The sequence below is a fragment of the Babylonia areolata genome, chromosome 26 (genome assembly GCF_041734735.1).
Source record: "Babylonia areolata isolate BAREFJ2019XMU chromosome 26, ASM4173473v1, whole genome shotgun sequence".
Lineage (NCBI taxonomy): Eukaryota > Metazoa > Mollusca > Gastropoda > Neogastropoda > Buccinidae > Babylonia > Babylonia areolata.
The window spans coordinates 10746352-10772175 of record NC_134901.1 but is presented as its reverse complement, the minus strand read 5'-3'; the positions used below and the strand labels follow the sequence as shown (position 1 = coordinate 10772175).

The 25824-nt window shown below is 44.4% G+C and overlaps 1 protein-coding gene across 1 annotated transcript in view; it reads right to left on the bottom strand.

The window, feature by feature from the left end:
* LOC143300779 (uncharacterized) overlaps nucleotides 1-7098 on the bottom strand; it is a 33761-nt gene extending 26663 nt beyond the window's left edge. The window contains exons 1-4 of the mRNA XM_076614708.1: nucleotides 6843-7098; nucleotides 3139-3416; nucleotides 2372-2853; nucleotides 2225-2332 (exon numbers count right to left, since the gene is read on the bottom strand). Of these exons, the coding sequence (XP_076470823.1) occupies nucleotides 2225-2332; nucleotides 2372-2853; nucleotides 3139-3416; nucleotides 6843-7098 (1124 nt within the window). The remainder of the gene's footprint in view (nucleotides 1-2224; nucleotides 2333-2371; nucleotides 2854-3138; nucleotides 3417-6842) is intronic.
* Nucleotides 7099-25824: the final 18726 nt, after the last annotated feature.

The following is a 25824-nucleotide window of genomic DNA, read 5'->3' as shown; positions in this document are numbered from 1 at the left end:
AGAGAAAGAAGGGGGAGGGGTAGATTAGAGAGAAAAGGTTTGAAGAGAGAGATGGGGTTTTCAAACGCGGCAGACATGCATATTGACTGCGGCTTAGACGACATGGAAACAGTGGGAGAAAGACACACTGGAAAACAGACAGCGTGAGACACTGAATAGCCAATTATCAGAATCTCTCTCTCTCTCTCTCTCTCTCTCGCTCTCTCTCTTTCTCAAAGAGAGAAGGAGAGTTAAACCTTGACTGGCAGTTGTCACTCAAAACAAACATAAACAAGAGAGGCAAGGCTTCAAGACTCACTTGTGACTGAGAGTAAAACGCACAAGCTTTTTATGTATTGAGTATAATTTCAAAATGTAATGTTTAAAGTGAGAAAGATCAGTTTAAAGCAAATTAAGTCCCCTAGCATAATTACCGAGTAATTTCCATTTTTTACCAGCTGCACCAAAACGTTTGCAAAATAAATAAAACTTCCAATAAATAAAACTTCCATGCTTAGCAAAAGAAGTTCCTGTTTGAACAAAAAATGATAATAATGACTACTCTTGTTGTTGGGTCAGAATATCAGATCAAAGTGCCAAGTTTAAAGAATACAAAAGATATAAATATAACAGTAAATGCAGTTTGCATATAATTAGGCTTCATTCTTTATTTTTTTGTGCCCATCCCAGAGGTGCAATATTGTTTTAAACAAGATGACTGGAAAGAATTGAATTTTTCCTATTTTTATGCCTGATTTGGTGTCAACTGACAAAGTATTTGCAGAGAAAATGGCAATGTTAAAGTTTACCACGGACACACAGACACACGGACACACACACACACACACACACACACACACACACAACCGAACACCGGGTTAAAACATAGACTCACTTTGTTTACACAAGTGAGTCAAAAAAAACCGTGTCCATTGCTTGACACGCTTCGGGAAAGATTTTTAGTTTTTTCAACCTTGCACTTTACATGCGGGACGTGACCTTTTTATGTTTGTTTATTATACATTCTTTATGATCCGCATTACATGTATGACTTAAAAAAAAAAAAAAAAAAAAAAGTTGTGATCCATTTCACACGAAGGACGATTATTGATTCGTATCCATTTCACATATGGAAGGTTCTTTTCTGTTTTGTTTATGGTACACTTCACATGTGTGACGTTTTTTTCCCCAGTTTATGATCCATTCCACATAATATATGTGACGTTTTCCTTGTTTATGATCCACTTCACGTGCGAATTTTGTTTATATTGTCTGTTTAACATGTGTTGGTTGTTACGTTGGCTTCTCGAGCATCCGTTACTGTGACGGATGATCAAAGTCCCAACGTGATTCACCAGTTCACAACACATAAAAGGGTCAATCATTTTCCAGTGCTCCCGGTAGGTACATAAAATAAACTCCTTGCCTTGCCTTAAAAAACAACAACAAAGAACATGTAACGTTTGTCTTCTTTATGATCCATTTCACATATATGACAACAAAGAACATGTAACGTTTTTTTCTTCTTTATGATCCATTTCACATATATGACAACAAAGAACATGTAACGTTTTTTTCTTCTTTATGATCCATTTCACATATATGACTTTGTTCAGTCTTCATATGTTTTCAATCCACTTTACACTTGAGACAATTTCCTTGTTTGCGATCCACTTCACATGTAGAGCTTTTTGTTTATGGATACACTTCATCTGTGGAACCGGGTTTTGGTCATTTTATCATTTCACATGTGTCACGGGTTTGTTTGTTGTTTTGGGTTTTTTTTTTTCGTCTTTTTGATCCATTTCACACTTAAGAAGTTCCTTTCTCTCTTTTCTTTGCTTTTGTTTTGTTTGCTATCAGTTTCACAAGCTGGAGGTTTTCCAGCTTTGTTTATGATACACTTCACATGTGGGAAGTTTTCATGTGTGTTTATGATCCATTTAACATGTGGACATTTCTTGTTTATGATCCACCTCACATGTAGGACGTTATTTTCTGGCCCGTGATCCATTGTTTGTGACCCCCTTCCCATGTTTAACGTTTTTCTTGCTTATGGTCCACATCACGTGTGGGAAATAAAAGAATAATGAGGCAATGAGACAATGAGTGGTGGGAATTTTTATTTCGTGATCCACTTCACACGTAGGGTGTTTTTGATCTTCATGACCCATTGTTTACGATCTACGTAACATATGTGACGTTTTCGTCTTGTTCATGATCCATTGTTTACGATCTCATTCACAGCAGTGACGTGTCCATCTGGAGCTGCTCCTCATACACGGTGACGCGGGTGTCCGTGTGACGACGGTGCTGCGACAGGGGCCGCAACTCCCGCATCCGGAAGCTGGAACTGCGCCCCAAGCTGGCCACGTCACTGGCGCGCCGTCACATGAGCGAGGTCTCGAAGTCCTTCTTCCACTGCCTGGACACCTGGTGGATGTTGTAGCAGCCGCAACAGAAGAGGTACTTGAGGGTCTTGCGGAAGTAAGGGGAGATGATGCAGTAGAGGATGAAGTTGACGGAGAAGTTGAGGCTCTGCATGAAGTTCATGACAGCCTCCACGCTGCGGTAGGTGTAGCTGTTGTTGTTGTTGGTCGCCAGAGCCGTGTGGATGACGATTTCTGAGGGCGCCACCAGCACGAAGAACATGAGGACGATGACCACCAGCGTGACTGTCAGCACGTGGCTGGAGTTCTCATGACGGCTGTGATGCTCCTGCTTGAACTTCTGGCGCATCTTGTAGGAGCGGTAGATCTTGCGGCACAGGCACACGTTGAAGTAGACCAGCAGCAGGAGAGGGATCACGTTGTTGACCACGGCCCATAGGAGACGGTAGACCATGTCCACTTGGGACGACCCCCATAGGGCCACCTGATTTGGCCGGAACCCCACCGCCGCACCAGGCTGGAGCGGAGTCTTTGCCTCGTCGTGAACTGTCTTCACCACCGTCTCCACAAGCGTTGCAACAGTCACGTTCGCCGCAGCGGCCATGTTCTCAGAATCTTTTAACGTGAAGTTCGCCAACACACCACCCACACTCTCTGCCGTGGCGTTGTTCATGTTGTTCAGCTGCCCCTCCCCCCGACTGCTACTCCTCCTCCCGTCCGAGGAGGAGGAGAGAGCAGTCCTCCTGCCCACGGAGTCTCCGTTGACAACCTGAGCCAAGGCTGAGGAGTCCAGACAGGCGAGTTGGTCTGGGCAGATCTCCTGCACTTCATAGCGCCAGAGGACGGGAATGTTGAAGATGAAGGAGAGGATGTAGGTGAGGGCGATGACGATCTTGATGCGGCGCGTGGTCAGGTACAGGTCCTGGCGCAGCGGGTGGCAGATGGCCAGGTATCGCTCCAGGGACATGGCGACCGTTAGCCAGGTGGACATCATGATGAACACGTTGATGATGGCCGTGCCGTACACTCTGTATGTCAGCAGCACACCTGTGGGGGAAGGAACATGCCCAAGTGAAACGACATACAACACACCACACACCACACCACATGACTCAACACATACCACACACCGCGGCGTCATAGTCAGCCCCCTCCTGTCCCAGTATTTGTTGAAGCCATGAGCATAAACTCGGTGTATTTAGGTCTCATCTGCCATCCAGATTTAATTCCCTTCAATCAAACGATGCAGAAAAACTCAATCTCCTTAAAGATCTACTTGACAAATTCGCCCCTTCCACTTTACGCAATATTTTCAACTGGCCGCCCACCCCTCAAACAAATTTTCCAAACTGCAAATAAACTAGCCAATTGAACTGTAAATAATGCAAAATGATCCTTTAATGCTAAGATACTTGCCGGTACAACATCTAGAGAGTTATTTGATATCACAGTTGATTCGGTAAGGCAAATACTTTTCCCATACCATTATCTGTTTGTCCATCAGAACTTCCCCAAGCTTTTGCTGACTTTTTCATATACAAGATCAAAGATATTCGTACTTAAACTCTATTCTGATTTCGTTGTGCACTACAAGTTATCTGGGTCTCCCCCCACTACCTTTCAACCTGTGTCTGAAACAACTGTACATGACACTGTCAAAAATACTGTGATAAGAACTTGTGAACTTGACCCCCTGCATTCATCCCTTCTTTCTGAATGCTATGACATTCTACTTCGCAATTTCACTTCAGTCATTAAAAAAAACAACTCCCTACTGTCCGGCACCTTTCCATCTGTGTTTGAATATTCAGTTGTCAAAGCACTTCTGGAAAAGCCATCTCTTGATTGAGAATATCTGGAAAACTATAGACCCGTTTCCAATCTGTCTTTTATGTCCAAAATAACTGAAAAGATTGTTCTTCTGGAACTCCTGAACACCCTATTTAGAACATGTTCTTTTCTTTGCAATCAGCTTATCGTATTTGTATTTCATTTTATCACAACAGATTTCTCTGTGTGAAATTCGGGCTGCTCTCCCCAGGGAGAGCGCGTCGCTACACTACAGCGCCACCCATTTTTTTGTATTTTTTCCTGCGTGCAGTTTAATTTGTTTTTCCTATCGATGTGGATTTTTCTACAGAATTTTGCCAGGAACAACCCTTTTGTTGCCGTGGGTTCTTTTACATGAGCTAAGTGCTTATTGCACACGGGACCTAGGTTTATCTTCTCATCTGAATGACTAGCGTCCAGACCACCACTCGAGGTCTAGTAGAGGGGGAGAAAATATCGGCGGCTGAGCCGCGATGCGAACCGCTTCCTAGGCGGACACGTTACCTCTAGGCCATCACTCCACATCAGCCATACACGTGCTGGTCACAACATTGAAACTACTTTAATGAAAATTGTCGATGACCTCATAGCCCTGGACACAAATGATACTTCTCTTCTTGATCTATCAGCAGCCTTTGATACCATTGATCATTATATTTTGATAAACCGACTCTCCCATACTTTCGGTGTGTCTGGCACGGCTCTCTCTTGGTTCAGCTCTTACCTCTCCAACCGGAACCACACTGTGACTTTGAACCGTCTGCATTCAAGACCCTCTCCCTCAGAATTAGGTGTTCCCCAATGATCTGTCTTTGGACCAGTTCTTTTTCTACTTTTTATACAACCTGCTTCATAAATTATTTCCCATTATTCTCTTTCACATCACAGCTTTTCGGATGATAACCATATTTACAAGTCTGGTCCCGTCTCTCATCTTTCTGAGAATATCACCTCTACCGTGTCAATAATGTATAGCGGACATAAAATCATGGATGACAAGCAACAAGCTACGGAAAAGCGAAAAATAGAAATGAATTTTCTTGCTCCAAAACGTTTGCAAAGTTATATTTCACTCCCCCAAACTGTTCAGTTAGATGGGTGCAATGTTCCAACTTCAAAAATTGATCGCATCCTTGGTGTTTACTTAGATCAGACTATCTTTTGAACAGCAAATTTCCTCGATCTGTCAAATCTGTTACCTTGAGTTACGCAGAATAAGCTCCATTCGGCACTTTCTGTCTCCGGATGCATAAAAAATCCTTGTCTGTTCCCTGGTCCTATCTAGGCTTGATTAATATAATTCTTTGCTCACTGGATGCCCCAACTACTTGTTATCCGGACTTCAGAGAGTCCAAAACCGACCTATCTTCTGTTCTCCCAAATCTGCTCAAATCACTCCTCTCCATTCCCTCCACTGGTTACCTGTTGAGAAAAGAATAGATTACAAACTCTCTCTCCTGTGCTACAAATTTATGAATGGCATGGCTTACTTTTCTGAGCTTCTGCATTACAACTGTCCATCTCGCCAGCTCCAGTCATCAGGTGATGACGTCTCTTAAAAAAATCCCTTCTATGGAAAACGCACTTTCTCTTTCCAGGCTTTTTCCTCATGGAACTCACTCCCGTTTCCTGTCCGCCATGCTGTTTCTAGCCCTTCGTTCAAATCCTCTTTGAAAACTCTTTTAGTTCCATTGTAATCTTTTAATCTGAGGGTCAGGGGCTCGTGTCCCCTATTGGGCGCTGCTTTTTCTCAAGGCCTGACTAAGCGCGTTGGGCTACGCCGCTGGTCAGGCATCTGCTTGGCAGATGTGGTGTAGCGTATATGGATTTGTCCGAACGCAGTGACGCCTCCTTGAGCTACTGAAACTGAAACTGAAATTGTAATCAGTAAATAACTTCTTGTCTTAACTTTTATGTTTTATTTTAAATTTTACTTCTTTTGTTTTAACTATTTCTAAACGTACACATGTTCATATGCCTTGAGCGGTCATGGTGTGCCTGCGCGCGTGTGAGTCTGCATCTTGAGTGGATTGGGTGTGGGGTGAAGAAAACCCCAGTGATTTTGTATCATCAGATTGGGCTTACCAAATGTCCTATCATTATTAATGTTATTATTATGATTATCATCATTATTACTATTATTATCATTATTATTGCTCCTTTCCTCCGGCCGTTCTGACCTTCCCCAACGGAAGTCGGGTATCCATTGACATCAGGATGGAGTGAGGAAAACCACCCACCTCCACTTAACTCCTCTCAAAACACACACCGTGAACCATCCCCAACACACCACCAACACCAACACCCACCTCCTCCTCGGCTACGCATCCACGCCAGCCATCTCTCTCCCACATTTCCACCACTTCCAAACACACACACACGCGGGCGCGCGCGCGCGCACACACACACACACACACACACACACACACACACACATCACCACCACCACCACCGCCACCACCACTACCTCCCCACCAACCAACACATTCATCACCCCACATACCACCAACCCCCTCCACCTCCCCCTGACACACCACCACAATTCACCTCCTTCCCACCCACACACCCACGCTTCCACCCACAAACCACCACCACCACCACCACGCCGCGGAAAAAAACAACAAAAAAAACAAACAAACTCACCCCTGGACCTGTACACATCATCCTCAGGCAGGAACATGGACGGGAAGGCGAAGACGCAGAACATGAGGTCTGACACGGCCAGCGAGATGAGGCACAGGTTGGCCGCCTGCTCCAGGGTCCGGAACGACTTCTGCAGCTTCCTCCTGGTGAGGATGGCCAGGTTCAGCACGTTGCCCACCATCCCGAACACGCAGACAGATGGCAGCAAGAAGCCGTAGATCACGTGGCTCACCTCCTCGAACAGTTCCTGGTCCATCCGGTCAGCCAGGTCTTCTTCTGCTGCTGCTGCTGTGATGGTGGTGGTAGTGAGGGTGGTGGTGGTGGTGTTCATCCCGGTGGTGGTGGTGGTGGTGGTGGTGGAGGAGGAGGAAGAGGAGCTGGAGTCCGTCAGGTTCAAACACACCATAGCTGGAGGGTGACAGAAATCAGAATGAAAATGGCAACTGAAATCATCACACAGTATGTTGTTGTTATGATAACTTTGTCAAGGAAATGTGCCAGGCAAAAGAAATGTGATATAGAAAATAGCAACCAGTATGGTCAAAAGAGAATGAAAAAAAAAGAGAGTTGGAAGAGAGACTCGGACTAAGACTCGGATGGTTGGTTCATAACAGGGTTCACAAGAAAGTTCAGCTTCATAAAGCTAGGCATGGGTTGTCCCTGGCAAAATTCGGCAGAAAATTCCACGTTGATAACAAAACACATACGCATGCAGACAGAAAAAAAGTGGCGCTGCACTGTGGCGAAGCGCTCCTCCCAAAGAAAGCAGTCTCGAATTTCACGCAGAACAATCTATTGTGACAATACAATACAATACAATACAATACAATACAATTACATTGATTTTCACGTCATCAATCATAGTAAGCTCACTGGAAGCGTTTGGGGATCTGATGGTGCAAACAATGTGAGCCTATAATTCTGTAATCGATTAGGATTGGTTGCATATGGGTGCCCGTGTTTGGTGTGTGTGTGTGTGTGTGTGTGTGTGTGTGTGTGTGTGTGTGCGTGCGTTTACCCGAAGAAATGAAAAGAAAAGAAATGCATGTTTAACAGACTTGGAGGGGGGGGGGGGGGGGAGAGAGAAAAAAAAAACCCAAACAAACCCAGGCACATTTTACTTCAAGGAATAGAAAATGAAAAAGTTGGTTTGTTCACCAGAAAAAAAAACAAAACAACAACAAAACACACGAAGAATAGATCTGCATGCAATTCAACAACACGCACAGACGGAGTAATTCCAGAGAGTTAATCGCCTTGGTGCCAACCCTATAGAGAAATAATCAGCCACCCCCACCCTCTCTCTCTCTCTCTGTCTGACTGTCTCTGCCTCCCCCCTCTCTTTCTCTCTCTTTCCGATCCAGTGGATTGGAAGTACTATGCAATTAGCATGCATGAATTTATAACAATGAGTGGGGTGCGCTCATGTATATGAAATCGTCTGTGAAACAATACAGTCTACTTAAAGTTATAACCACCTTCGTTAATGTGTGTGTGTGTGTGTGTGTGTGTTACTCTTCATCTATTTCAGTTTCTTCGTTCGTGGGCAGCAACTCCCACGTTCACTGGTACGTTCATGAGTGGGCTTTTTTACGTGTGTGACCATTTTTTACTCCGCCATGTAGGCAGCCATACTCCGCTTTCGGGGGTTATTTCGTTCTATAACCACATTTGCAGACCTTCGTAATGAGTTAATTCCATGGAAACCTTTAAATCCGAAAACAATTTTAAACTTTTGCAAATAGTTGTGTGCCTGTGACTTAAAAGACAATAATTATCCTGAATATCTATGTGGTGTCAAAAGATTCAGAACTGAATAAACTTAAATTTTTCATATAAAGAAGGCACAAGAAAATTCGTATTTTATCTCTGCACTACTCAAACGAAGACAAGAATGGCAAGTGGAGAAGTGACGTCGTGCAATACAGATTATTCAGCCACAATCCGATCATGGAAAAACACACATAGTTATCTGCCTGTAACTTTAAAACAAGAATTTGTGGTGTCAGACGATTCAGATGAAGTAAATTTTTAGATTTCGATATGACAAAGGCACAGGAAAGTTCGTATTTTCTCTCTGTACTCGAACAAAGACGAGAATGACAAGTGGAGGAGTGACGTCATGCAATATAGATTATACAGCCACAAGAGAGCCAACGTCGACAATGGATGTTTAAATATTTCACGCCTATATGCTGATGCATGAATCTGTGGACCTTCGGCTTAGATCTAGATCAAACTAACGTTTACTAACTGCAGTCATGATGTGTATTGCCATATAAAATCAGCCTGGAACATAGACTCAAATCATTAGTGTCTATGGGCTGGAAGCGCAAATCCACTGAATGTTACAACTTTAGTGGTGATCATGTCCTTTGTATGCAGCATTACCAACAGCTCTAGCGTCTTGACAAGGATAGAGATCGTGTGTGAAATGGGTTAAGGGAGTGAGAGTGCGTGCGTGTGTGCGCGTGCATTTACATATGTGTGTGTGTTTTGTGCATACTCGCATGTGTGCGTGTGTGCCCACGTGTACGTGTGAGGTTTATAAGCGTTTGTGTGTATATTATGTTTGTGTATGCGAATGATGGTAAAGTGTGTATGTGTGTTCGCGCGCGCACGTGTTTTCCCTGTAAGAGTGAAAAACATGGTGAGTGTGCGCACAAACGCATGCGCGCGCACACACACACACACACACACACACACACATACACACTGTACTACTCCATACCTTAGAATGGCGTGTAACGGGTTATCCCCAGAATGCCCAATCTCCCGTCACACCCCGGTCAGTCGGTGCTAATACAGGTCCATCATCTTCACAAACCCCTTTTCTTCTTCTTCAAGGTGTCAAAGCGTGCTGTGTGACTGATACACACCACACCACGTTCCGTCGTAAAACAAAAATCCTCACCTTTGCAATAGCCCAACGCGCTAGAACGCCCCAGTCAGACTTACACTAGGTTTAAGTAAAACCGTGACCTGATACTCATTAGTAACTAATAAGAAAAAGAAAACTAAGAGGAAACGTGTACCTTTTATACACTTCTTCTCGTCCCACAGGAACACACGTGTACACCGTTTATGCTGTTATTCTCTTCTCACAACTCCAGAGATATTTTTCTTCTGTTATTTCCTTACAAGAGAATTTGTTCATCGGGAAATTAGCAAGGATGTTGACAGACGAACAGGAAGTATGGAAGACGTTGTTTCACAGAGACAAAAATCGATTCGTCGCGGTGTCCATTTTTCAGTGAAGCCGGTTTCTTTTTCCTTCAGTATGAGCGAATGACAATCCGATGCACCACGGTGAATACGTCATGAGTAGTATTTTTATATCATCACTGAAGCTGACATACTTTACCAAGCATCCCAGTCTGCCAGCGAGAGAAAAAAAAAAGAAGAAAATAATGTAAGTGCTGTACCGTGTGAAATATGTGCAATACCTCTTACATGATGGTTATTCTGTATCAAGCTGTGATAAGAGAGGACAAAAAAATGCTGAACAAATAACAGTAGTTTAGTATCAAAATACTCTCTTTTTTTCCTTGTCAAGATTTTTGTCTCTTTCGTGTTTTTTGTTTTTGTTTTTGTTTTTTCCTTCTTCTTTTTTTCCGTTTCTTTCTTCCTTCCTCTCGTCGTCTTTCTTGTCGTCTCTCCCCACGCACACACCCCAAGCTCCGATCGGGTCTCAATTAATTCAGCTGAATCAAGACGAAAATTTCATTGGATTTCATTACTCAAAAAAAAGTACTGAATGTCATTTTCTTCTGCTGCGTTAGCCAGTGGACCTTCAAGTACCAGTCTCAACATGTCCCCTTTCCCCCCCAAAAAAAAATTTGTCTTGTCCCAATGCTCCACAGGTCCGTACTAACAGGACCTGTTCCTGCAGAAAAATGCAACAGTGCTGGTTGATGAATTTCACGTAGTTATATATGTGTCAACCCCCCCCCCCCCCCCCCCCCCCCCCCCCCCCTCCGTCGTCGATTCCCCTTGCTATGCCCCTCCCCCTCCATTTCCGGTGATGTTAACCCCTTGACTGCTGAACCAAGTTGAAACGAGATTTGGGTGGTGACATGAGCTTAAAGTGCAATGCACAACGTTTTAATGGTGTCACTGGTTTTTGCTGAAAAAAAAAAAAAACAACAAAAAGTAATGCAACACACCGTAAGGTGAAGAAATCCCAATTCAGAATGGTGACTGACAGACTGTCCTGTCTCAGTGAGGTGACAGGAGCCTTTCAATGACGGCCACGTTTTGTCACCAGCAGTCAAGTGGTTAACCGCGAGGTTTGTCTGACGACCCCGCGTTGTCAGTCAATTAGCCTTGCAGTCCACACACATGCACTTCCTCGCTCTGTCGTGTTGTGTTGCTTGTTAACGAATTCTGACCTCAAATCGGCTTAGCATCATCAGTAACAATGAATCACGTAAGGAAAAAAAAAAAAAAAAAAAAAAAAAGAGAGAGAGGGAGGGATAATAACAGAATGAATGAACGAACGAACGAATGAATCTTAATATTTCCAGCGGTGGAGATATTAACACATTGACCGACTTACATCCGTTGTTTATATGAGACACATATACATTCGCACATATGTATTTATACTCATTGCATATATCTGAAAACTGCAAAGTGAATCTGAGCGAAAGCAGCATCGCAAACAGGTTCACAAAACCAGAGCAAGTATACTGACCTAAAACACTGCACAAGACATTTTCCACTTGGACACATATGATATGAATTCTACACGAGAACGATTCAAGTGAAAATAGTTGCAAAAGCAAAAAAAAAAACAAGAAACAGAAACAAAAAGGAGGGACAAGCACACACACACACACACACACACACACACACACACATATATATATATATATATATATATATATATATATATATATATATATACACGCCCACACACACAGACCGCAGAAGAAATGTTGATCTCCCCTCAAGCCGCACCATGTGCACTGTTGCATGCCTTAAATGGACATGTTTTTGTTCCCGTTGAACGACGGGCGTAACACCCGAGTGGTTAAAGCGTTGGACTGTCAATCTGAGGGTCCCGGGTTCGAATCACGGTGACGGCGCCTGGTGGGTAAAGGGTGGAGATTTTTACGATCTCCCAGGTCAACATATGTGCAGACCTGCTAGTGCCTGAACCCCCTTCGTGTGTATATGCAAGCAGAAGATCAAATACGCACGTTAAAGATCCTGTAATCCATGTCAGCGTTCGGTGGGTTATGGAAACAAGAACATACCCAGCATGCACACCCCCGAAAATGGAGTATGGCTGCCAACATGGCGGGGTAAAAACGGTCATACACGTAAAAGCCCACTCGTGTGCATACGAGTGAACGCAGAAGAAGAAGAAGTTCCCGTTGAACCAGAACAGGCACTACCGATCATCACAAAAAAGTGACGCCGTCGGCAGTGCATGGTCTCCTCTTGTGTGTGACCTGACAACGGTAACCGGTAACGTTTGTGGAAGAAGAGTAGAGAAGAAGAGAGCAAGGATGCAGGAAGGAAGAACAGGAAGAGGTAGGAAGGACGTAAGAAGAGTAAGAACAAACAACTTCAAAGATCAAATGAGTGAATATTCTTGGTATATATCGATCGATCGATCTATCTACAAATGATGACATCTCTCTCTCTCTCTCTCTCTCTCTCTCTCTATATATATATATATATATATATATAGAGAGAGAGAGAGAGAGAGAGAGAGAGAGAGACAGACACACAGACAGACACACAGACAGACAGAGATAAACAGAGACACAGACAGAGGCCGAGAAAGGAGGTGGAAGAGCAATGGTGTCGGACTCTTCGCGTTGTCTGACGACAATGCATGACTTGAGTAGCTTTTAGACTGTATACCACACTCTCTCCATTCCCATATCTCTACCCCGCACCCTCCCTCTGTTATATTAAAAAGAAAGAAAATCAATTAAAAAAAAAAAAAAAAAAAGTAAGGCCTTTGGTGGCCATGCAGGAATTATGGCGCGATTTTTAAAGATAGAGAAAAATCTAATGATGAAAATGATTTAGTAGTCAGTTAGTGATGCTGGAAATAGGTGACATTATTTTCAACAGTCACATGCGGTCCAGTGGTACTACAGCCGATTAGAAAGCCAGTGTACTCCGACATAATACGGGATAAGAAACAAAAAAACAAAACAAAACCAGCAACAAAGGATTGTCCCCGGTAAAATTATGTCGAAAAATCCACTTTGATAGCAGACCAAACCTACTTGCAGACAGAAAAAAAGGGTGGCGCAGCACTGTGGCGACGCGCTGTCCCTGGTGAGAGCAGCGCTAATTTCACACAAAGAAATCTGTTGTGACAAAAACTAATGATACAATACAATGCAATACAGTACCATACCACACAATGCAATGTAATGCAATACGATGCAATACACAAAGAAAATGTTAATTACTTCTGTTTGGCCTTGGATATAGTTCGATATATATATATATAGATAGATAGATAGATAGATAGATAGATAGATAGATAGATATATATATGTATGTATTCTCGCAAATTTGGTTACTTAAAAAAAAAAGATGAACGGTTGAATAGTAGAGGTAAATCAGAAAAAGGAAATGATTTCCTCGAAGAGACAGCCACAGAGAAAGAAAGGGATAATGAACGTGAAGACATGCGCACGCGCGCACACACACACATTCACTTACAAAAGCCAGCACGCACGCACGCACGCACGCAAACACACACACACACAAATACACGCACACGGACATACAAAAACCAGGACGCGCTCACGCACACACACACACACACACACACACACACACACACATACTCACGAAAGGCAGCACGCACGTACACGCTCACACACACACACACACACACACACACACACACACACACACACACACACACACACGGTGCAATGCATTTTCCTGCTTTTGAAAGCCCTGAAATGACAGCTTGCGGTCGGCTGGGCTATGGGTAACGTGAGGTGATTTAATTTGAAACTGTTCCGGAACTTTTTCATTTTCTCCTGTTAACAAACGTGGACGTGGAGAGGAGGGGGTGGGGGGGGGGAGGGGAGGGGAGTAAAGAAAGACAAAGTAAGAAGAAAGAGAAACTGGGGTGGAAAGACAGTCGGAAAGAAATACAGAAAGAAAGAGAGCAGGAAGGAAGATACAGAGAGAGAGAGAGAGAGAGAGAGAGAGAGAGAGAGAGAGAGAGAGAGAGAGAGAGAGAGGACGGGACAGATAATGGAGAGAGAATAGGCGGAACGGAGAAAGACAGACAGACAGACAGATAAAAAAAATAAGGGACAGAGAAGGACAGGGAGGAAGAGAAAGAGAAGGAAATGATAGATGGAAAGAGACAGGAACGCAACAAACTGAGAATGAAGACACAGAATAGAAAGACAGACATAAAGAAAGACAGAAGGAAGCGGAGGATGGAGACAAAGAGGAGAAAGACAGACATAAAGAAAGACAGAAGGAAGCGGAGGATGGAGACAAAGAAGAGAAAGACAGACATAAAGAAAGACAGAAGGAAGCGGAGGATGAAGACAAAGAAGAGAAAGACAGACATCAAGAAAGACAGAAGGGAGGGATGGAGACAAAGAAGACAAAGTCAGACATAAAGAAAGACAGAAGGAAGCGAGGCATGGAGACAAAGAGAGAAAGACAGACATAAAGAAAGACAGAAGGAAGCGGAGGATGGAGACAAAGAGGAGAAAGACAGACATAAAGAAAGACAGAAGGAAGCGGAGCATGAAGACAAAGAAGAGAAAGACAGACATAAAGAAAGACAGAAGGAAGCGGAGGATGGAGACAAAGAGGAGAAAGACAGACATAAAGAAAGACAGAAGGAAGCGGAGGATGGAGACAAAGAAGAGAAAGACAGACATAAAGAAAGACAGAAGGAAGCGGAGGATGGAGACAAAGAGAGAAAGACAGACATAAAGAAAGACAGAAGGAAGCGGAGCATGGAGACAAAGAAGAGAAAGACAGACATAAAGAAAGACAGAAGGAAGCGGAGGATGAGACAAAGAAGAGAAAGACAGACATAAAGAAAGACAGAAGGAAGCGGAGGATGGAGACAAAGAGAGAAAGACAGACATAAAGAAAGACAGAAGGAAGCGGAGGATGGAGACAAAGAAGAGAAAGACAGACATAAAGAAAGACAGAAGGAAGCGGAGGATGAGACAAAGAAGAGAAAGACAGACATAAAGAAAGACAGAAGGAAGCGGAGGATGGAGACAAAGAAGAGAAAGACAGACATAAAGAAAGACAGAAGGAAGCGGAGGATGGAGACAAAGAAGAGAAAGACAGACATAAAGAAAGACAGAAGGAAGCGGAGGATGGAGACAAAGAAGAGAAAGACAGACATAAAGAAAGACAGAAGGAAGCGGAGGATGGAGACAAAGAAGAGAAAGACAGACATAAAGAAAGACAGAAGGAAGCGGAGGATGGAGACAAAGAAGAGAAAGACAGACATAAAGAAAGACAGAAGGAAGCGGAGGATGGAGACAAAGAGGAGAAAGACAGACATAAAGAAAGACAGAAGGAAGCGGAGGATGGAGACAAAGAAGAGAAAGACAGACATAAAGAAAGACAGAAGGAAGCGGAGGATGGAGACAAAGAGAGAAAGACAGACATAAAGAAAGACAGAAGGAAGCGGAGGATGGAGACAAAGAGGAGAAAGACAGACATAAAGAAAGACAGAAGGAAGCGGAGATGAGACAAAGAAGAGAAAGACAGACATAAAGAAAGACAGAAGGAAGCGGAGATGAGACAAAGAGGAGAAAGACAGACAGAAAGAAAGACAGAAGGAAGCGGAGGATGGAGACAAAGAAGAGAAAGACAGACATCAAGAAAGACAGAAGGAAGCGGAGGATGGAGACAAGAGAGAAGACAGACATAAAGAAAGACAGAAGGAAGCGGAGGATGGAGACAAAGACGAGAAAGACAGACATAAAGAAAGACAGAAGGAAACTGAGATGGAGACAAAGAAGAGAAAGACAGACATCAAGAAAGACAGAAGGAAGCGGAGAATGAAGACAAAGAGGAGAAAGACAGACATAAAGAAAGACAGAAGGAAGCGGAGAATGAAGACAAAGAAGAGAAAGACAGACATAAAGAAAGACAGAAGGAAGCGGAGGATGGAGACAAAGAGGAGAAAGACAGACATAAAAGACAGAAGGAAGCGGAGGATGGAGACAAAGAAGAGAAAGACAGACATCAAGAAAGACAGAAGGAAACTGAAGATGAGACAAAGAAGAGAAAGGCAGACATAAAGAAAGACAGAAGGAAGCGGAGCATGGAGACAAAGAGGAGAAAGACAGACATAAAGAAAGACAGAAGGAAGCGGAAGATGGAGACAAAGAAGAGAAAGACAGACATAACGAAAGACAGAAGGAAGCGGAGGATGGAGACAAAGAAGAGAAAGACAGACATAAAGAAAGACAGAAGGAAGCGGAGGATGGAGACAAAGAGGAGAAAGACAAACATAAAGAAAGACAGAAGGAAGCGGAAGATGGAGACAAAGAAGAGAAAGACAGACATAACGAAGACAGAAGGAAGCGGAGGATGGAGACAAAGAAGAGAAAGACAGACATAAAGAAAGACAGAAGGAAGCGGAGGATGGAGACAAAGAGGAGAAAGACAGACAGAAAGAAAGACAGAAGGAAGCGGAGGATGGAGACAAAGACGAGAAAGACAGACATAAAGAAAGACAGAAGGAAGCGGAAGATGGAGACAAAGAGGAGAAAGACAGACATCAAGAAAGACAGAAGGAAGCGGAAAATGAAGACAAAGACAGACAGACATAAAGAAAGACAGAAGGAAGCGGAGACAAAGACGGAAGAAAGTTGATGGAAACGACGAACCCGGAAACAAAAAAGACGAAGAAAAAAAAGGGGGCAAAAATAATTAGAAAGAAGAAAAAATATGACCATACTATACAGCACGCGGCCGGCAAATTGACATCCCTGCATTCTTCATTGAACAACAAGTCATTTTCTGCACGCTCGTTATCTTAATGACTGTTCGTTATCTAAACTGATTATTCATTATTTCACTGATTATTCGTTAGCTCAAGGATTATTCATTAGTGCACTGAATGAACGTGATTATCTGTGCACACACTAATTCATTAGCTTCGTCAGAAACATCGTCATCATCATTATCATAATTATATGATACAGACACACCCAGACAAATACGCACACCCACACACACACACACACACACACACATGCGCGCGCGCGCGCGCGGGCACACACACACACACACACACACACACACACACACACACACAACACACACACACACAAATGAATATAATAATAATAATGATGATAATAATGGTAATGCTGATAATAATAATAATAATCGTAGCATAGCAGAATGCATACAGGAAGATATACTGTCACCTTCATTTTATGTGTTGAGATAGTAGCAATAATGACACGTGAAAACAAATATATACATGGTATAACGATTAACACAAAAAAGCACAAAGAGGATACTGAATTTATTTTAGCAGGCAACAAAAAGTCAGCTGAGGCTTGCATACAAATAGTGGACACGTTTTGGTGTATATCAGCCATACATATGGATTCGGAACAAAAAACCCCAACCTTTTGCAGTCTAGTTGGGATGTATCAAAACTTCTATTCGTTATTAAATTAATTGCAAATTTGGAGCATTCGGACATTTTCATTGATTAGATCCATTACCGCTTGCCAGAAACGTTGTAAATTGTGTAACTGTCAAAACATGTGTCTAATAAGATACTTTAAAAAAATAAGCGTAGTGCAGAATTATCCAGCGTTTCTGGCAAGCATTAAATGGATCTAATCAATGGAAATATCCAAATAGTCATCAACCATACTTGGACTCAACAAAAAATACAGCCATTGACCCTACATTTTATTTCGTTGATTTTTGTTTGTTTGCTTGTTTGTTTGTTTTCTTGTTTTGTTTTGTTTTTGTTTAGTTTTGTTTTTCGTTGTTTTTTTTGTTTTTTTGTGTGTTTTTTTTTGGGGGGGGGGGGTTGTTTGTTTTTGTTTGTTTGTTTTTGCTGGCTAGAATTAATTTCATAGGTACCAGTGCAAGATAAACAAAACTGTTCCCCCCCCTTCCCCCCCTTCCCCCCTTCCCTCCCCCCCCCCCCCCTCCACACACACACACACACCGAGTCAGGCAAAATAAGGTCAGTCACAGAAAACCAAGCCGACACAGAGCTTGTACAACCCATGGAGGCTCCTGCAAGGCACGTACATCCGACATAAAACTGGCTCCGACAGGATTCCGGCTCCTGTGAGGGAAACGAAAAAAAAGGTCAAGAAAATGAGTCTTTTAAGTGTGTGCTTGTGTGTGTGTGTGTGTGTGTGTGTGTGTGTGACGAGCTGGTGGTGTAATAGGGTAGGTATGCGTGCTCTCTCTCTCTCTCTCTCTCTCTCTCTCTCTGTGGTGGGGGGGAGGGGAGGGGGCAGGGGGGCACTGGGGGGGATGTGGGGGAAGTATGTGGATGTGTGTAGATCTGTCACAGAGAGAGAGAGAGAGAGAGAGAGAGAGAGAGTGTGTGTGTGTGTGTGTGTGCGTGTGTGTGCGTGTGCGTGCTACAAACTCTATCGTATATATTTTGTGTGTGTTTTAAGTTATTTGACCTATAATGTGTAAATACGGTTTACATGGTGTATGGGTAGGTGAGGTGTGTGTATGTGTATGCGTGTGTGTGTGTGTATGTGTATGCGTGTGTGTGTGTGTGTGTGTGTGTGTGTGTGTGTGTATGCGTGTGTCTGGGTGCGTGTGTGTGTGATGTGGAGTCGGGGAAGAATCAAAACAAATAAATTCGTGTTGGCATTAGTTCAGAAATGCACTGGCATTAAAATACCGTTTGTAAAAACCGGCTACTGACTAGAAAGGTTAACTCTCTCCATCCGAACGGCGAAAGAGACGACGCTAACAGCGTTTCACACCAATTACCATCATCAAAATATTGCAAGCGGAACGCTCTTATACTGAAGAGGTGAATGTTGACAAAGAATACCACAGTTCTGACGACGGAAGCTAAAGGTTGGGTCATTCAGACACCCACTGGACATCCGAGGGGTCTGTGTAGAGGAGAAGAGAGGACTGGCCGTACTGAGTGAGTTAAAAACCATTTTCAGTTTAGAAACAGGTACCAGCTTTAGTCTAATTTCCGCACGTCCTCCAGCCCCATTTCCACCGTCCACACTGCACACACACACACACATACACACACAGACACACACACACACACACATACACACACACACACACACACACACACACACACACACACACACACACACACACTGCACACACACACACACACACATACACACACACACACACACAAAGATTAGCTCTCTCAGGTTGCAACGCACCAGTTGCTCTCGATTCATTGGACCCCCAGAGCTTGAATAATTAACTAATCAGCTGCTCTCCCCACCCCCCACCCTCCCATCCCGCTTCCCCAATCCCGCCACCCCGCGCCACCCCCCCACCCCCTCCCACCCCGGGTCACGTCCCAAGTGCACCCCCTTTCAAAAAAAAAAAAAAAAAAAAAAAGCTTCGATCCAGTGGTCTCTGCAGACGTAGCTGGTTTGTAATCCATCCTTTGAGAGATCGGGAACCAGTGCAGTTTCCTGTTTTTTTTCCTCACAGCCATGCCACATGGAGGGGGTGGTGTGGAGGGGGGGGGGGGTGGAGTTTGGTGGAATGGAGTGCGGGTGTGTGGAGGGGGTGGTGTGGAGGGGGGTGGCTTGGAGTTTGGTGGAATGGAGTGGGGGTGTGTGGAGGGGGTGGTGTGGAGGGGGGGGGTGTGGAGTTTGGTGGAATGGAGTGGGGGTGGTGTGGAGTGGGGTGGTGTGGGGGTGGTGTGGAGTGGGGTGGTGTGGAGGGTGGTGGTGTGGAGTTTGGTGGAATGGAGTGGGGGTGGTGTGGAGTGGGGTGGTGTGGAGGGGGTGGTGTGGAGTTTGGTGGAATGGAGTGGGGGTGGTGTGGAGTGGGGTGGTGTGGAGGTGGGTGGTGTGGAGTTTGGTGGAATGGAGTGGGGGTGGTGTGGAGTGGGGTGTGGAGGGGGGTGGTGTGGAGTTTGGTGGAATGGAGTGGGGGTGGTGTGAAGTGGGGTGGTGTGGAGGGTGGTGGTGTGGAGTTTGGTGGAATGGAGTGGGGGTGGTGTGGAGTGGGGTGGTGTGGAGGGTGGTGGTATGGAGTTTGGTGGAATGGAGTGGGGGTGGTGTGGAGTGGGGTGCTGTGGAGGGGGGTGGGGTGGAGTTTGGTGGAATGGAGTGGGGGTGGTGTGGAGTGGGGTGGTGTGGAGGTGGGTGGTGTGGAGTTTGGTGGAATGGAGTGGGGGGGGGTGTGGAGTGGGGTGGTGTGGAGGGGGTGGTGTGGAGTTTGGTGGAATGGAGTGGGGGGTGGTGTGGAGTGGGGTGGTGTGGAGGGTGGTGGTGTGGAGTTTGGTGGGATGGAGTGGGGGTGGTGTGGAGTGGGGTGGTGTGGAGGGGGGTGGTGTGGAGTTTGGTGGAATGGAGTGGGGGTGTGTGGAGGGGGTGTGTGTGGAGTTTGGTGGAATGGAGTGGGGGGTGGTGTGGAGTGGGGTGGTGTGGAGGGGGGTGGTGTGGAGTTTGGTGGAATGGAGTGGGGGGGTGGTGTGGAGTGTAACGTAGTGTAGTGTAGTGTAGTGTTAGTGAAGTGTAATGAAGCGTAGTGTAGTGCAGTGTAGTGGAATGGAGTGGAGTTCAACAACATACTGTAGAGCGTCAAACCGTATTTCTCAGTATCAAATTCGGGATGCTCTCTCCTGCAGGAGCACGTGGTCACAGTACAGTACCAACCACTCCTTCTTTCGGTCTGTCTCCAGAGTTTGTTTTCTGCCAAAGTAGGGGGTTTTGTTTTGTTTTTGTTGTTCATTACAGAGTTTTGCAAGAGAAATCCCTTTTGTTGCTGCCACGGGTTCGTTTGCGTGCGCAAAGCGCATGCTGTTTACGGGACTCTGTTGATCGTCTAATCCGAATGACTAGCGTCCAGACCACCACTCAAGGTCTAGTGGAGGGGGGGGGGGGGGGGGAGTGGTGAGGACGGTGAAATTCGAATCCGTGCGTTCAGATTGTCTCGCTTCCTGGGCAGACGTGTTACCACTAGGCGACCACTCCGCTGAGCTAGGTGGATGAGGGTACTACAGCACCATTCCCGTATCGCCCAGCTCTCTTGTACAGTAGCCCTCTTCAGCTAGTTCCAACCAGTAAGCTACCGATCCCCCTCCCCCCCCCCCACCTTCCCCCCCCCCACCCCTCCACACACACACACACACACAGACCCTGAACCCGTTCTTTCCGCTCCAAGACCCCCTCTCGCATCCCCTGGGTTTTCGGGAAGTTTGTAATGACTGATCTCAATCTGGATGTGGTGTGACGAGTATGGATCAGTCTTCCGCCTTTGACAGTTCCTTGACGCTGAAAACTGGGACTGGGTTCTCTGTGTCCTTCCTTCCCCCTGAACCTATTACTCTTTTTTTTCTTCTTCGTAGCTCTCTCTCTCTCTCTCTCTCTCTCTCTCTCTCTCTCTCTCTCTCTCTCTCTCTCTCTCTCTCTCTCTCTCTCAGACTCCCGAGTAGATGGAAGTTGGATAACGTGAAATGCGACGGTGGAAGTTGCTGGACAGGAGAGATTGTAGGAGTGAGAGAGTGGGAGAGGAAGAAAAAAAAAGAGAGAAAGACACAGAGACAGAGAGAGACACACAGAGAGAGGGAGAGAGAGAGAGAGAAGGAGGGGAGAGACATAGGCAGAGGGAGAGAGAGACAGAGGGAGATAGAGAGAGAGGGAGAGACAGTCAGACAGACAGAGAGAGACACACACAGAGACAGACAGACAGACAGAGACAGAGACCGAGAGAGACACAGAGAGAGGTTCAGAAGATGAATTCATTACACGATACAAGCTTTATTCTGTGTTAGCAAGGACAATTGAGATAGATTTTCATAAGATGAAGTCAACGATTCCCATATCTACAGAAAGCAGAGAGAGAGAGTTGGGTAGACAGGAGACATGGGAGAGTAGAGAGTGAGGGGTGAAAAAAAGGGTTTAGAGAGAGAGAGTAGAGAGAGAAAGGGTGACGAGATTAGAGAGGAAGGCGTAAGGAGAGAGCGGGGAGTTGGGGGTTCAAACATACATCCAGACTCCAGCACAGACATGGAAACAGCGAGAAAGACACACTGGTATACAGACAGCACGACACGAGAGACTCTCTCTCTCTTCCTCTCCCTATGCGTGTGTGTGTGTGTGTGTGTGTGTGTGTGTGTGTGTGTGTGTGTGTGTGTGTCTGTCCGTCTGTCTGTCTGTCTGTCTCCCTCTATCTTCCTCCTTCGCTACCTCTTCCTACACACACACTCCATCTCTCTCTGTATATCTGTGTCTCTATCTCTGTCTCTCTCTCCCCCCCCCCCCCCCCTACTCTCTCTCTCTGTCTTTCTCAGTCACTCCATCACACTGACACCACTTTCTCTGTCATATTACCCGCTTTTCATCTTTTTATGAGTTTTGAACGGGGGTGAGGGGGTGGGGATGGAAATGGCCTGTGATGGGAAGGAAGAAAAGAGAGAGAAAGAGACGTATGACGAAGCGCGCGTGAGACAGAGAGAGAGAGAGAGAGAGAGAGAGAGAGAGAGAGAGAGAGACAGAGAGAGAGACAGAGACAGAGAGAGACAGAGAGAGAGAAACAGAGAGACAGAGAGAGAGAGAGAGACAGAGAGAGAGAGAGACAGAGAGAAAGAGAGAGAGACAGAGAGAGAGACAGAGAGAGAGAGACAGAGAGAAAGAGAGAGAGACAGACACAGAGAGAGAGAGACACACACACAGAGACAGAGAGAGAGAGAGAAACAGACAGACAGACAAAGAGAGACAGACAGACAGACAGAGAGAGAGACACAGAGAGAGAAACAGACAGACAGACAGAGGCAGAGAGAGACAGAGAGAAACAGACAGACAGAGGTAGAGAGAGACAGAGAGAGAGAAACAGACAGACAGACAGAGAGAGAGACAGACAGACAGAGAGAGAGAAAGAGAGACAGACAGAGAGAGAGAGACAGAGAGAGAGAGACAGAGATAAAGAGAGACAGAGAGAGAGAGAGACAGAGAGAGAGAGAAACAGACAGAGAGAGAGAGAGAGACAGAGAGAGAGAGAGAGAGAGATGTTATCAGTATCGACAACTGATGACTGAAGCCACATTGTTGTCATCATCAAATCCACCTACAACAGTTTTAATTAATTTGTATTTGTATTTGTATTCCTTTTTATCACAACAGATTTCTCTGTGTGAAATTCGGGCTGCTCTCCCCAGGGAGAGCGCGTCGCTACACAACAGCGCCACCCATTTTTTTGTATTTTTTCCTGCGTGCAGTTTTATTTGTTTTTCATGTCGAAGTGGATTTTTCTACAGAATTTTGCCAGGAACAACCCTTTTGTTGCCGTGGGCTCTTTTACGTGCGCTAAGTGCATGCTGCACACGGGACCTCGGTTTATCGTCTCATCCGAATGACTAGCGTCCAGACCACCACTCAAGGTCTAGTGGAGGGGGAGAAAATATCGGCGGCTGAGCCGTGATTCGAGCCAGCGCCCTCAGATTATCTCGCTTCCTAGGCGGACGCGTTACCTCTAGGCCATCACTCCATTACATGACTACTCCCATCATCAATATCACTTATACAACAACAATGTCACCATCATGATGGAATGAAATGAATGAATTCACGCATGCACACAATATAGAAGAAAATGAAAGAACTCAAACATGCAAAACAAAACAAAGTGAATGAAAAGAAAATAGGACATAATGAGAACAAGACCAAAACAAGGAGAAACAATAAAAATGGATCCAATAAGTTAGACATACAAATGCCCTCATTGTTACTGCCAACGGCCGCTTCGATATCTGAGTCATTTATGATGGTAATGATTGAAGATATGTATGGAGATTTGACTTGAAAGTAGGTAGAGAACAAGAGAGAGAGAGAGAGGGAGAGAAAGAGAGAAAGAGAGAGAGAGAGAGAGAGAGAGTGTGTGTGTGTGTACACGGGAGGGTGATGGCGCATTGTGATCAGTCATTACAAAATTCTGTCTTGTGTGCTCAGTTCGCCTCAATTAGCGAGGATATGACTGTCGTTCGCAGTGTCTGAGAAAACAGAAAGAAAAAGAAAATAAAAGAAAGAACAAAAAAAAAAAAAAAAAGAGAGAGAGAGAGAGAGAGAGAAAGAGAGAGAGAGAGAGAGAGAAAGGAGATGGCGATGATGATGATGAAGAAAGGAGAAGACAAGGAAGAATGATGTAGAGGAAGAAGAGGAAGGAGGAGGACGAGGAGGAAGAAGTAGAAGACAGGAGAAGAAGTCCTGTTCTGCTCTTGTTGTTTATAGTCCAGCCGACCGCACAGGGCCATATCAGGACAGTCCAACAATACAAATGCTCAACCGCGTCAACACAAAACTGTCACATCTACAAACAAGAGAGGCAAGGCCTTCAAGACTCACTTGTGATACACTTTAAAAAAAAATCCAAGCTTTTTATGTATTGAGTATAATTTCAAAATGTAATGTTTAAGATGAGAAAGATCAGTTTAAAGCAAATTAACTCCCCTAGCATTACAGAGTTATTTCCCTTTTTTACTATCTGCACCAAAACGTTTGCAAAATAAATAAAAATTCCATGCTTAGCAAAAGAAGTTCCTGTTATAATGATAATAATGACTCCTCTTGTTGTTGTGTCAGAATAAGAGGTCAAAGTGCCAAATTTAGAGAATACAAAAAATATAAATATAACAGTAAATGCAGTTTGCATATAATTAGGCTTCATTTTTTTTTTTTTTTTTTTTTTTTTTTGTGCCCATCCCAGAGGTGCAATATTGTTTTAAACAAGATGACTGGAAAGAACTGAATTTTTCCTATTTTTATGCCAAATTTGGTGTCAACTGACAAAGTATTTGCAGAGAAAATGTCAATATTAAAGTTTACCACGGACACACAGACACACACACACACAGACAACCGAACACCGGGTTAAAACATACTCACTTTGTTTACACAAGTGAGTCAAAAAGCACTAATACAAACAACCACAAAACACAGTTCATGACACAGTATCCCAACTATTTGGCTCCTTATCGCAAATAATATGACTAGGCCATGCTGAGGACGCCAGCTTTTCCGCTAAATTTATCATCCCCAGATTACAAGGAATCGTAAAAAAAAAAAAGGAGAAAAAAAAAAGAACAGTTCAAATCTAAACAAAAAAATACATACAAAGGCCATATAGACAGCTAGTGCCCATCCCAGTGTTTACATCTCACTACATTATCGCCAGAGCAAAACAGCACAGATTGTACATCACAGACTGCGAAAAAGAGAGAAAAAAAAGTGTCAAGGCTTGCTTGAAAAAAGAAAGGGAAATGGACTGGGAAGGCAGAAAAAGGAGACAACAGTGGGAAAAAAAAAGGCAGAAACAAAGAGAGTGATAGAAAAGAGGAAATTTCTAGCACAGAATTTGCAGAAGGCGGGGATGCTGTTTATACTGAAAGACCCCCGGCATCCGCACGGGGGTAGAAGAAGTCCTCGCAGGAATCGAAAGATCTCCAGCATTAGCATCAGCCGATAACACTGCCTAATAAATGAATGTAACAGATTCAAATCCCACTAGGTGAGAACGTTTTATTTGTTCATTTATTTAGTTATCTATTTATTTATTTACTTATTTATTCACTTATTTATTCATTTTGCTTCGGGGGCACACTTGACGAGCATGTCATACATCTGCACTGGTCCAGAAACCCCCTTGACACGCCTGGTGTGTGCTGCCATCTCCATATCTCTGCATCAGTTTTCTGGAACCGTCTTCCGTCTGGGAGGTCATTCAGAACTGACACGACGTGTGTGAGGAGGGATGTGTGTGTGTGTGTGTGTGTGTGTGTGTGCTGGTG